At 36.5% G+C, this 11,602-nt stretch overlaps 1 protein-coding gene across 2 annotated transcripts in view; it reads right to left on the bottom strand.

The window, feature by feature from the left end:
- IDE (insulin degrading enzyme) overlaps positions 1–1,987 on the bottom strand; it is a 62,474-nt gene extending 60,487 nt beyond the window's left edge. For both annotated transcript variants that reach the window (XM_026851106.1, XM_026851107.1), the window contains exons 1-2: positions 1,806–1,987; positions 224–431 (exon numbers count right to left, since the gene is read on the bottom strand). In XM_026851106.1, coding sequence (XP_026706907.1) covers positions 224–431; positions 1,806–1,965 — 368 coding nt within the window. In that variant the 5' untranslated portion in view covers positions 1,966–1,987. The remainder of the gene's footprint in view (positions 1–223; positions 432–1,805) is intronic.
- Positions 1,988–11,602: the final 9,615 nt, after the last annotated feature.

The raw sequence follows: 11,602 nt of genomic DNA, 5'->3' as shown, positions 1-11,602 counted from the left end.
TGAACACAACCTCTGAACTTCAGAAGTTCTACCTCAGTGAAGAACTCTGCTAGCCAAAAAAAATCCAAGCAAAACTTCTGAACTGAAAAATATCTGGTATTGGTTTAACAAAACATAGCGCTCTCACTCCTTTCTTTAATATCGTAATGATAAAGCTATCAAACAACTTTTACACAATTTCAAATAGCACCCATATAACAACAACAACAAAAAAACTGTTTACCTGTCTAGTGCACCTTCTAGATGTTCATGTGACACATCGAAGTAATAGTTGGTATGTTCTCCACTTGTGAAAGCATTTGAGCTCCCAGCATGCTCACTAAGAAACTGGCTATATTCATTCTCTTTTGGATATTTCTTGGTTCCCAGGAACAGCATATGCTCACAAAAATGACTAAGCCCAGCAATGTTGGGGGGATCAGACAAGGATCCTGCAGGAAGAATAATTTAATGTAACCATTCATAAAAACTAATACTAAAACGACTTTTAAAGTGCTTTGTATTACAGTATGTTGCCTCAGACAATTATATCAATTCTGTAAACACTCATGCAGCTACAGTCAACTAAACTCAATCTTAAAAAAAAATGAGAATGAGTAGCTGAACCAATTAGTGTCTCAAATTGCCTCTCCAGATCAGCCTGCATTGCCTTATAGAGACTATTTTTCAACTGAAGTCCATGACTCATAATCTGTAGAGACCTGGCAGATCACAATGTTGACTTGTATACCTTGACTTAATAACTGCACTGTGTTAAAGATCAGCAACTATACCAACCACAATTAAGGAGGTATTTATCCTGTGGTTTCTAGGACAAGTGATAACCTGTAATTGCCTGAACACAAGCAGCTATTGATGACCAGCTAGTAGGTATGAAGGCAGTCAGATTAAAAGACAATAACGATGTGCAAGAATGGAAGCCAGAAACATGGAAATGAAGTCTTCGAGTCTGGCAGTCCTGCTTTGGAGTGTGCAACAATGTTCAATGGGAGAGTACAGATGAGAGCAACAGATTCATCTCCTCCAATGCATGTGCAGGAACTGGATGCTGCAGTTGGCTATTGCTGTCACAGTACCTAACAAAACCTCATTCATGATCCTCTAAACTAGATGATTTGTGACAGCCATCTCCATAATAAAAAGGGCCACACATTTTCAAAGTTACTCTACTACTTCTGTCCTAACACCAACAAGAGCTCCCAACTACAAACATGGCAAGAGGATGCTTAGGTAACGTGTGCATGCATCATACTTTCCAAGCAACTGAGAAACTACACAAGCTTGAGAAATACCTCAGATATAAGAAAAGGTTTCCATTATTCCAAAGAGTCAAAGTAACTGCCTTCCCCTTCTATTTCCAGTATTTGTTTGTACACTTAAACATCACTGGAGTTAGGGAGTGTCTTTCCAACTCCTCCAGCACTACAGCATTTTCTCATCTCTACACATCAACAACTTGACATGAAAAAAAAAAAGCCTGACATGACAGATGGAGCTGTCTGAAATAATTGCACTCATACCCGCCCCTTTTCTGCTTACAAAAGATCTTTCATAACATGAAACTTAATGGTTAAAAGAAGTCTTTCTACTGACTGAGCTACACTTGAGTAAACATATAGTAAAATAATTTAATTAGCTCTAATAATTTTCAACTTGATATGTCAAAGAATTAAACAAAACCTAAGTTACAATAAAAGGCTAGGCTGCCAAATGGATACCACTCCTGTCAGTTTATTTGCAATTAAGATATGAAAACTTAAAGCATTTTTATTAATGACATAATGAACACAACATGCATTAAATACCTATGTGCACATCAAGTGCTGCTGAAGACTTATCTGTCGTGGGGTCACTAATGAGAAGAGCTTTAATGCCATTTGCCAATTCCAGGCCACGGTATTCTCGTTTATCCTCAGGTGATTTGATAATTTCATTTGTTATTCTCTTAAGAGCTGGATTGTTCATTTTGTTGTTTGTCTCTTTCTGAAACCTTGAAGAAAACAGAAGAAATTTCACTTACTATTTTCACTTAAGCCCTGCAAATATTTTAATGTTATGTTAGAGAATACCTGGTGATACTGAAAGAAATTTAGTTCTGCACAAAACTCATAAAACTGGCTTAAAAGTATAGTTCAGATCCTGAGAGATATTGCTGTTAAAAAAAAAAAATAATAATCCTGAAGGCCAAGCAACAGGATATAATCATAGGTCAGGTAATTGAAGGTTTCAAGTTTCATACTACTAGCAATTAAAAAAATAACTTAGTAAAGAAATATCATCCTCTTATTCAATTAAGATAAAAATGAAATGAAATATACACATATTATCTCAAGTATATTTTCAGGCTTCAGGTAAGTATTTCATGTGTCTGAATCCATGTTTCTATTATAAATGTTGTAACTTTGTCAAGTAAACAAAAGACCACTGGATTTATACACTCAAGCAAGAAAGGGTGACATCATTTACAATATTGCCATAAAAATACAAAAACACTGCAGAATTGCCATGATAAACAGGAATAGACTATCTCACATGTTTAAACTATTAGTTTAACAGACATACTACAAGACATGCTTCTTTAACGGCACAATTCTGAAATGCTAAGAAACTAAGTGTGATTCTTAAATTATAAACTGGTTACTTGTTTAAATACCAAGTGAAAAAGTGAAACATTCAGACTTGGGATATTTGGGGAGGTAGAGTAGAACCACTTGGCTGCATGTTAAAAAAAACCCAAACAACAAACAAAACCAAGTAAAACCACACCAACACAAAAAAAACCCCAAACAAACAACATACACACACACCCCAAAGCAGCAAACTGCAGAAACAGGAAATCAGAGAGCTATCCTCTGAGCCAATCATGCATTGTACTCCTGTATATAAGAGCCACTGAATTCTAACCCTGTTTTACAAGAAAGGTTTTAGAACAGGGCCTGTTATATAGCACCAACCAAACACAATATTTTCCCATGGTGAAATGTTACTTGCCACATTGCCAAGTAACCTACTACATGAGCTTCCTTAGTCATTGTTGAACTGATTTCACTTACAAAGAAAACCAGGTGTGAGTCTAACTCCCCACCACAACACATATACAGAGGCATGAGAAATTCTGTATGGGCTCTCAGGATCACATAAATAACAAGGAGTTTCACAATATTTACTTTTCCATTTTCAGGTTGTACAGTTCAAGGAATTTCATCCAAGTTTTAAGACTACATACAAGCTTTAAGACCGTATGGGATGTGGAACATGAAGGACTGCACAGTTCTCAACATACTTATTGTTTCAGGTCTTCAGTAATGACATTTTAACTAGCAAGCATACCAACTGCATACTCAATGTTACCAGATACACAAAAAACTTCAGAAATTAAAATAAATCTGTTTATAGATTTTATTTACAGTTTAAAATTACAAATGAAAAGGAGAGTCAGCTAATAAAATCTCCTCCCTAAAATACTATACAATTCTCAAAACTGGAAACAGTTCTGCAAGCTACTGTCCCTCTGGATTATCTTCTTCCCATTTATTCATGTGATTCTATGATATAAAAACAACAGCCAACTTGAAGCCAGCAGATGCATGGTCATCACTGTTAGTGTTATATATTATAATCAGGCTGATAAAGAGCTCATTATTAACAGTGTGTTAAGGACAAAGTTTATGAATATAACACCTACAGCAGAATCAATGAAAAACAGTATTTCACAAATAGAAAATTTTACCTGTAGCAGCGTGAAAGTTTGTATAAGACTGGATTTATGCCTGAGGAAGGAGATACATATGCAAACTAAGTAAGATGACTGAAAAAAAGCAGTAAAGTTAGATTAGATCTTCAAATACTTTTGAAAGAAGTGAAGAAAGACGACTACTTTGGAATTTTTAAATGGACTTAAGTTGTAACGCTCCCTTGTATGAAAGAAAGCAAAATTACAAACAAGAACTATAATCCAAATAAAAAAGTAGAAGCACTGAGTACAGAGCGCATCAACAAATAATCAGAATCTGAACTTAAGCAAGAGCCATAAACAACATGAAGTAACTTTTTAAAAAGTGCAGCTCAATGCATTTTAGAAGGAAACACTTCCACTAGCAAAACATGGTTCTCACACTACAAATTACTTCAAAAGAAAAAAAGTGCAGTCAAGTGTAATCACTAAACAGTAACTGAAACGCTGAATTTAAATGTCTACACTTGCATTTAAACCTGTCATATATCCACTAGTTTAACCCTGTTTGGAATATCTATGGTCTTCCTTCCTCTGAAAAAATGCAGATACCATTCAAAAACAAAGTACAGCAAGTATAGCAACATCTGTGTTTCTATGCATCAACAGCACTGATATAATACATGTTTATGATTTTAAAAATGCCTCCCTGTTCAGAGTCCTAAGCAGAAATTATCACACAGAATCACAGAATGGTTTGAGTTAGAAGGGACCCTAAAGATCATCTAGTTCCAACCCCCCTTGCCATGGACAGGGACACCTTCCACTAGACCAGGTTGCTCCAAGCCCCATCCAACCTGGCCTTGAACACTGCCAGGGAGGGGGCAGCCACAGCCCCTCTGGGCAACCTGTGCCAGTGTCTCACCACCCTCACTGGGAAGAATTTCTTCCTTGGTTCTATCTAACCTAAATATACCCTCTTGCCATTTAAAACCATTACCCCTCTTCCCATACCTACACCCCTGATAAAGAGTCCCTCCCCATCTTTCCTGCAGTCCCCCTTTAAGTACTGGGAGGCTGCAATTAAGGTCTCCCCAGAGCCTTCTCTTCTCCAGGCTGAACAACCCCAACTCTCTCAGTTTGTCCTCATAAGGGAGGTGCTCCAGCCCCCCCATCTTTATGGCCTCCTCTGGACTCGCTCCAACAGGTCCGTGTCCTTCTTATGCTGGGTGCCCCAAAACTGAACACAGAACTCCAGGTGGGGTCTCATGAGATAAGAGCACCTCCTTCGACCTGCTGGCCACAATACACTACTAAACTTGAGATAATGTGTAAATTTTATGAAGTGAGAATAGATACTACTTTTCATAGACAAAAATCAGTAACTAGACTGTTACTTGTATTTCACTTGCACACAATTCTAATGGATTGACAAATACAAGTAAGAGAGCAAGGAGTTGTCTCAATTTCCTGATTTCACCTCTGCTAAGGAACACCTATCACTTGGTTTGCAGCTGAAATATTCCATCTCATTAAGATACTAGTTGATTATCGTAAGATGCATATATACTATAAACTTCTCAAGGTTTTTTTAAAATGTTATACAATTTCCTTGTCATCTGATATCTCCTTGTTATTTCTACACCACATCATTAAGTCACAGAACTTGACTGTTCAGATGACTCATCTTTCCAATGTGATTCACCAAATTACGCAGCTTCTGTGAAATCTTATGAGATTTCAATTGATGTCTTGTGAAGCTGTACACCTCCACTTCATTTTATTATCATTCCCTACTTCTGCCTCCTTCATAGACTACCTCCAGCTTGGAAGTCAAATTTCAGTACAGGAAAAGCCTACCATTTTCAAAAGGTCAAAATCAGTAATTAAGCCTTCAAACCAAGGACATAAACTTGTATCTCCGTCTTCATTGTTATTTCAACAGGCACTGTGAATACAATATCCTCTTCAACTTCAAATGGGTTTGCATGATTAACCCACATTTACTTCCCTGCAAACTAAACTGAAGTACCAGACAACTCATATAAAAGCAAGAGCAGATCACCTATGCAATATTTCGGCAAGGCAAGGCATCAAAAGAACAAGACCAGTACATTCCTGCTTCAGTACTGTTCCTCCTGGTGGTAGGTTACTACAATACAATAGCTAGAAAAGAAAATTTCATTTAAGATAAAGCATTCATACAATGACTTCTTAGGGCATAAACTATAAGACATAACATAAAACATTGCCTCATATGACTGCTTCTGTGCAACTTCTAAGTTCTCCAAGTATAATTGCTTTATAAAAGTATCATGTTCCATTCTTTCAGATAAAAATCCTAAAATGCTACAAACCACTTTTTGATAACAGAACTGCTTTTGACCATAGGGAAAAAAGTTACAGAAAGAATTTTATATTTCTTGTAGTTTTTTGAGAAACAGCTTAATTCCTGAAGTCAAGTCATGCTCAGACACTGTCCTAAAGTACATGTACTGTACCTATTTGCTATGCTGTCATTACAGTGAGCATTGGATGCTGATGGTCACTAGCAAAGAAATTCATCCAAAACTGGATGCTTCATGGATTTTTTGCAGAGCTAATATCCTAACAAAAACATCATTAATAGCCATACTACTTTCATAAAACAGAAGCAACAGAGAAAGACCCAATAAAGCAAAGACAGCAGGAACAAAGCATCACTGTGGCAGTGGGAATTCTTCCAGTGCCTCAGAAATTACAGGTGGCAAGATGACAGAGCTAGGAAGAAAAAGAGAAAAGAATGGGGATATTGACCTGAGAGCAGTGTCCCTATTCAATGACTAGGAAACACTAAAAAACTAGTAAACACTAAATACTACTATTCTTCCTCCTTATCAAAGTTACTTCACTTGTGCAAGAAAAGTATCAGTCAAAACAGATGCTGAATTTTAAACTATAGCACTCTTAAGTAAAATTGTATTCTACTTTTTGAGGCCCTGCTTTTGTAATGATTTCCAGGCAAGCAGTCCCTCAGAACCAGCAAGGCTCTCTGGGGATACCAGCTTCCACCTGCAAACACAGTACTACAGAGCAGGATTAAGTGATATATTATCCTGCCTAACTATTTTAATCTTTCAAAGTTATTTTAGTAAATTTACTTTAATTAAAAATTAGCCAGTGTAGTCAAGTTTAAGTTCCATGTTTCAACAATTAAAGGACTGTATTTGAAAACCAATTAACAGAAACTCCTGAGGGCTGTTTCAATGCAAAAATGTAACTAGATAATAAAAATATGACCCCCAAAGCACAAACTCCAAAGCACTTTTCAAGATTTTGCCATGACAGGCTGTACATATTTAAGTCAAATGCTGGTACATAGGTCTGAGCCAGATGAATGGCTATAAATCAGACCAAAGTAACCAGATGAATGGCAACAGCTCATCAGATAAATTGAAAGCCAGCATCAAAATATCTGTTGCCTTAAAATTTAGGGTTTGCTTGAAGCTTTTATGTAACTGAACCCAAATACTTCTATGGACACACCTGTGGGTCTTACAACTTACATACCTGAAGTTTACACTTGTATATACTAGAATCTGAATTGCTGTTTGTTTTCAAATCACATTTCATCTGTCTTTTGAATACACTTGGTATGTTATGCTGACTGCAATACAATCATTATTCAAGTTCTGGGCCTTTGAAACTATATAAAAACAACAGTAATGTTCAATCTTACATTTTGCTCCTGTTCCAAGTTCTGTATTTTATTTATATACTTTTTTTAAAAAAAATTTCCAAACTTCATTACCTACCATTTACCAGAGTAAAGTGAAACCTTTGTTAAGTCAAAACCTCTCTCTGCTCTGTCCTGCAAATGAGCTACCATTGATAATGTCTTCTCTGTATTATTTACTAATACATCTTGGTTTACAGTTCTTAGTAACTTACATGAAGATTTCTTCAGCTGCCAATGCCTGGAGTGAAAGAAGTGCTGTGTGCTTCATCAGGAGTCCTGGTGCTGCACCAGCCAGAGTTTTCTCACCTCTCTTACAAGGATGATAGCATTGAACTGAGCACTCTGCAGGAGTCTATGACTTCAGTTGCAAGCTCAAGGCTTTGCAACAATAAAATAAATCACAGGTCTTCAGCTCACCTCTTTCCCTCTTGCACCTACCTTTCAAAGGCATTGTGACATCCTTGTATATGTAACAGTGATGTTGCCAGTAACTCAACCAACAATCTACCTCCTCTCTTAACTTCTCAATCCACTTGTATGCTATAATTTAAAATTATTTTTTAGACTAAACTGTACAGTATAGGGTTTTTTTCCTTGAAATCAGACAAATGTAATTACTAAGTTCTGTTACCAAGAATGTAATTTTAAAAAATGGAGCACAAAAAGAGTAATCTCAAAGAAAAAAAAAAAAAAGTAAATCAACCATTCCCATAAAGGACACTTCAGACCGTCCATCATTCTTTCAGGTTACAGGTTCATCAGTAGACAAACCCAGCAATCCTTCTTTTACACATTTAGATATTAAACCAGTACACATTATTCAACACCCATACAACATCAATCTTCTCTGAATTTATTTGTCACGAAGCTAGAGAATGTATAAGATCCCAACACATTCCTGATGCTGATCTAAATAAATCTGATTGCATACACAAGCAGATAGACTGCAGAAGTAGATAAATTGCTCAACATGTTAACATGTTTTATCACTTCTAAACTCATCAGGAATTCAGCATACTACACAAAAGCTCCAACTACAAGGACCCACAATGATTTAATCAGTGCTACAAAGTTATTAAGAACAACTAATCATGCCAAATCAGGCAACTTTGAAGATGATGAATATTTATAAGGTTTTGTTACATAGTTCATTTCAAATAAATTCTGAAGTCTTGCTACAATTGAAGCATTTTCAGAATCTCGGTCTACAGCTTTTTTGCCAAGTCTGTAGCTGACTTGTAAAATTCCCTCCTAACGATGGTAGTCAGGGCAGATGCTTGCTTCACTCTCATTCCCAGAAGGGTCCAGCTTCTACAGCTTCTAGATCACAGCAGTAAAACTTGGTCTGCCACAGGTTTCACTGCCAACGTGGCAGTAGAAACACCAGTGTACAGGAATTACCATAGCATTAATGAGAAAATACCACATGTGAACTTGGCAAAAACAAGGACCCTGGTAGCTTCACAGGTGAGATCAGGGCCCAGCTAAGTAACTGGCCCAAGTAGTAAAATGATGTCTGTTTTCAACACCCTTGTGTCTGTCAAACAGGGCGAGATATAAAATCAAGACACCATAAAGCTAATTTACCACCCTAAAACTACAGTCCTTAACTTGACCACTCCACAGCTTCCAAAGCACCGGGAAAAGGTCAAACAAAAAGGCAGGATTTTATAAAATCTGATGTCAAACACAGCAATAAAGGATAACAAGTTTTAAAAAATTTCTAAATCACTTCAGCTTACTTTTCTTACCTCTTAAAAAATTGCTCCAAACAATTAATCAAAACACACCCTCCAAGGTAAACAAGTTTTATCTGAGTTCACCAGAAATAGAGAACAATTGAAATTAACCTTTCCCTAGCACTTCTTTGCTTCAATTTTTCACAAGGCTGCTGAAAATCAGGCAAATTCCAAAAGGGTTTTGAAGTCTTTCATTATTTGAAAGATGGCTCTTTTTAAAAATTAAGTGGTTTTAATCTTTAGACAATATGATGATATAGGATCTTCAGGATTATTTCACAAATCTGGCATAGAATGTTTGCTTGCATTGTTATTTTCATCACAGTCTCAAATTGTGTACTAAGAACAAAGCTGATAAGACTAGGTTCTGTGTTGCAGGACCAGCTGCTTGAAAGTGTACTTTACTCGTTTTCTTCAGAAATGTACTCATTAATTCAATTAATTGCTTTATGCATCGAATACTTACAAGTCAGTGGTTCTCATTCTCTCTTCCTCCCTCTCTGACATTTTTTCTCCACCACCCTACAGCTGCAGGGCTTAGTCCACAACCACAGTGCAGCAGTAGCGTCTAGCACATGGCCCTGCACACGCTGGGAAATATAAAACTGGATGCTACAGGAGAGACCTCTGTGTTTTATTCTAACTGTATTTTGATGTGTATTTCATACATTTTAGCTGCAAGTAGCACATCAGATTGCCCAAGACTCTTTGTAAAGCCAACTCACTTAACACTTTATGCTACCATCTGTCTCATACCCTCAAAAAGAAAAACTTGTGAGGTCTGAATTAAAAAAAAAAAAGAGATGAAACTAAAACTTTAGTTATACTGCACAACAACAAGAAATACACAGAAAGATGAGAGAACTGGCAAGATGATCTGATCTAACAACAAAACCAGAAAGAACTTTAGGATTCTGAATCATGAGAAGTACTGTAATCCCACATTAAAAGCAATTACTTATCTAACACTGGAGCTTTGACATAACCAACAGACCTAGCAGTTTACAAGAGTCAGTGGTGTGTTTCAACAAAGTCCTAGCTATTTACCTATTCTGTGTGGGTTTTTTTATGATTTTGTACAATTCAATTCTAGTTCTACTGTTAACACTGTAAGTAAACTTTCAACTCTACAGCTTTTTTTTTTTCCATTTCCACTGTTCAGGCAAGCTACAGTTCTGACATTCTGAAAACAAGTTGCAGAAGGTCAGAACTAAATAGAAAAGCTATAGTGAAGCAACTTTCAAACAAGCTCCATCAAAAACCCCCTTATTACATATATACAGTGCTATCTCAAGCATATTTTATCAACTTACAGACATCATAAAAGCCGAGAATGTAAAGATGCTCACTGACAGACCATGCATATACAAATACGTAACTAGACACAAAACCGATCAAAAATCAATTCCTCCACAGCCATTTTTTAGCACAAACTTTTTGGTTCCTGTTTTGTTAAAACACCAATAAATCAAAATTATTATGAAAGCATCTCATACAATAGAATATATCAAAAATTAAAAGCCCAACATGTGACATCTCAAATGGTCTGACAGTATTTTTAGTAAATGACTTCTACAAATAACCTGGAATGACCCCTAGCTAGAAGCCTAACACCTTCCAGTTCAGTGAAATACTGCAGATAATGAAATTTCTGTCCCTTCACTCTTTCTTCTTCTGAACCTAACAGGGTAGGGAACTACCTTTGTATTCATGTGCAAAATAAGTTATATCCTTGAGACTTTGAACAAATTCCCAAAGGTACCGTTTCATCTAAGGGATCAAGCCACAGACTTACAAGCAACTGAAGACAGGAAGGAGAAACGGAGCAAAAGAGCTTGCAAACATGCAAATATGAACCCTTCTATGGACTTCCTAACTAGAATAGATAATTTCAGCGCTGTACATGAGATGAAAAGGAGATATGAAGTTCTAACTGCAAAATGATCTTGCTACTTGATGTGCCAGATGAAGGATAAAATTCTGTGAGAAGAAAAATTTAAAGCGGAAGAAAAGTGGAAGGATGGACAGAATTCAGAAATGGAAATAGGGAACATGTAATTCAAAGAAGATTTTTAATTTTCATATGTTCGCCATCTTAAAAAAAAATCATCCCATGAAAGCACTATGTCTGCTCTCATTTCATTATTATTTATGTAAATCCTAATTCACAATTAAAATTAAACAAATGACTAAATCATGATTGTAGGGAGTATGAAAACACAACAGGCTCTACATGCATATATAAAGTTAAATCCAAATACTGCATAGATTCACATGCTTAAAGAGAAGTAATCTAGCAGGAGAAACTAAAGCCTGAGAAAGGCACTGGCTCCGAATATACACTGTGGATTACCTTTACAATACTGAAGCATACATAGCAATTATGAACAATAACGGTGCATCCGAATTTTGACACACAAGCATTGACAGCATGAATCATCATAACTCACTTCCCCCCCCCCCCCCCCCCCC

Source organism: Athene cunicularia (genome assembly GCF_003259725.1).
Source record: "Athene cunicularia isolate RWA chromosome 6 unlocalized genomic scaffold, athCun1 chr6_part1, whole genome shotgun sequence".
Taxonomy (NCBI): domain Eukaryota; kingdom Metazoa; phylum Chordata; class Aves; order Strigiformes; family Strigidae; genus Athene; species Athene cunicularia.
This window is presented reverse-complemented; position numbering and strand designations above follow the sequence as displayed.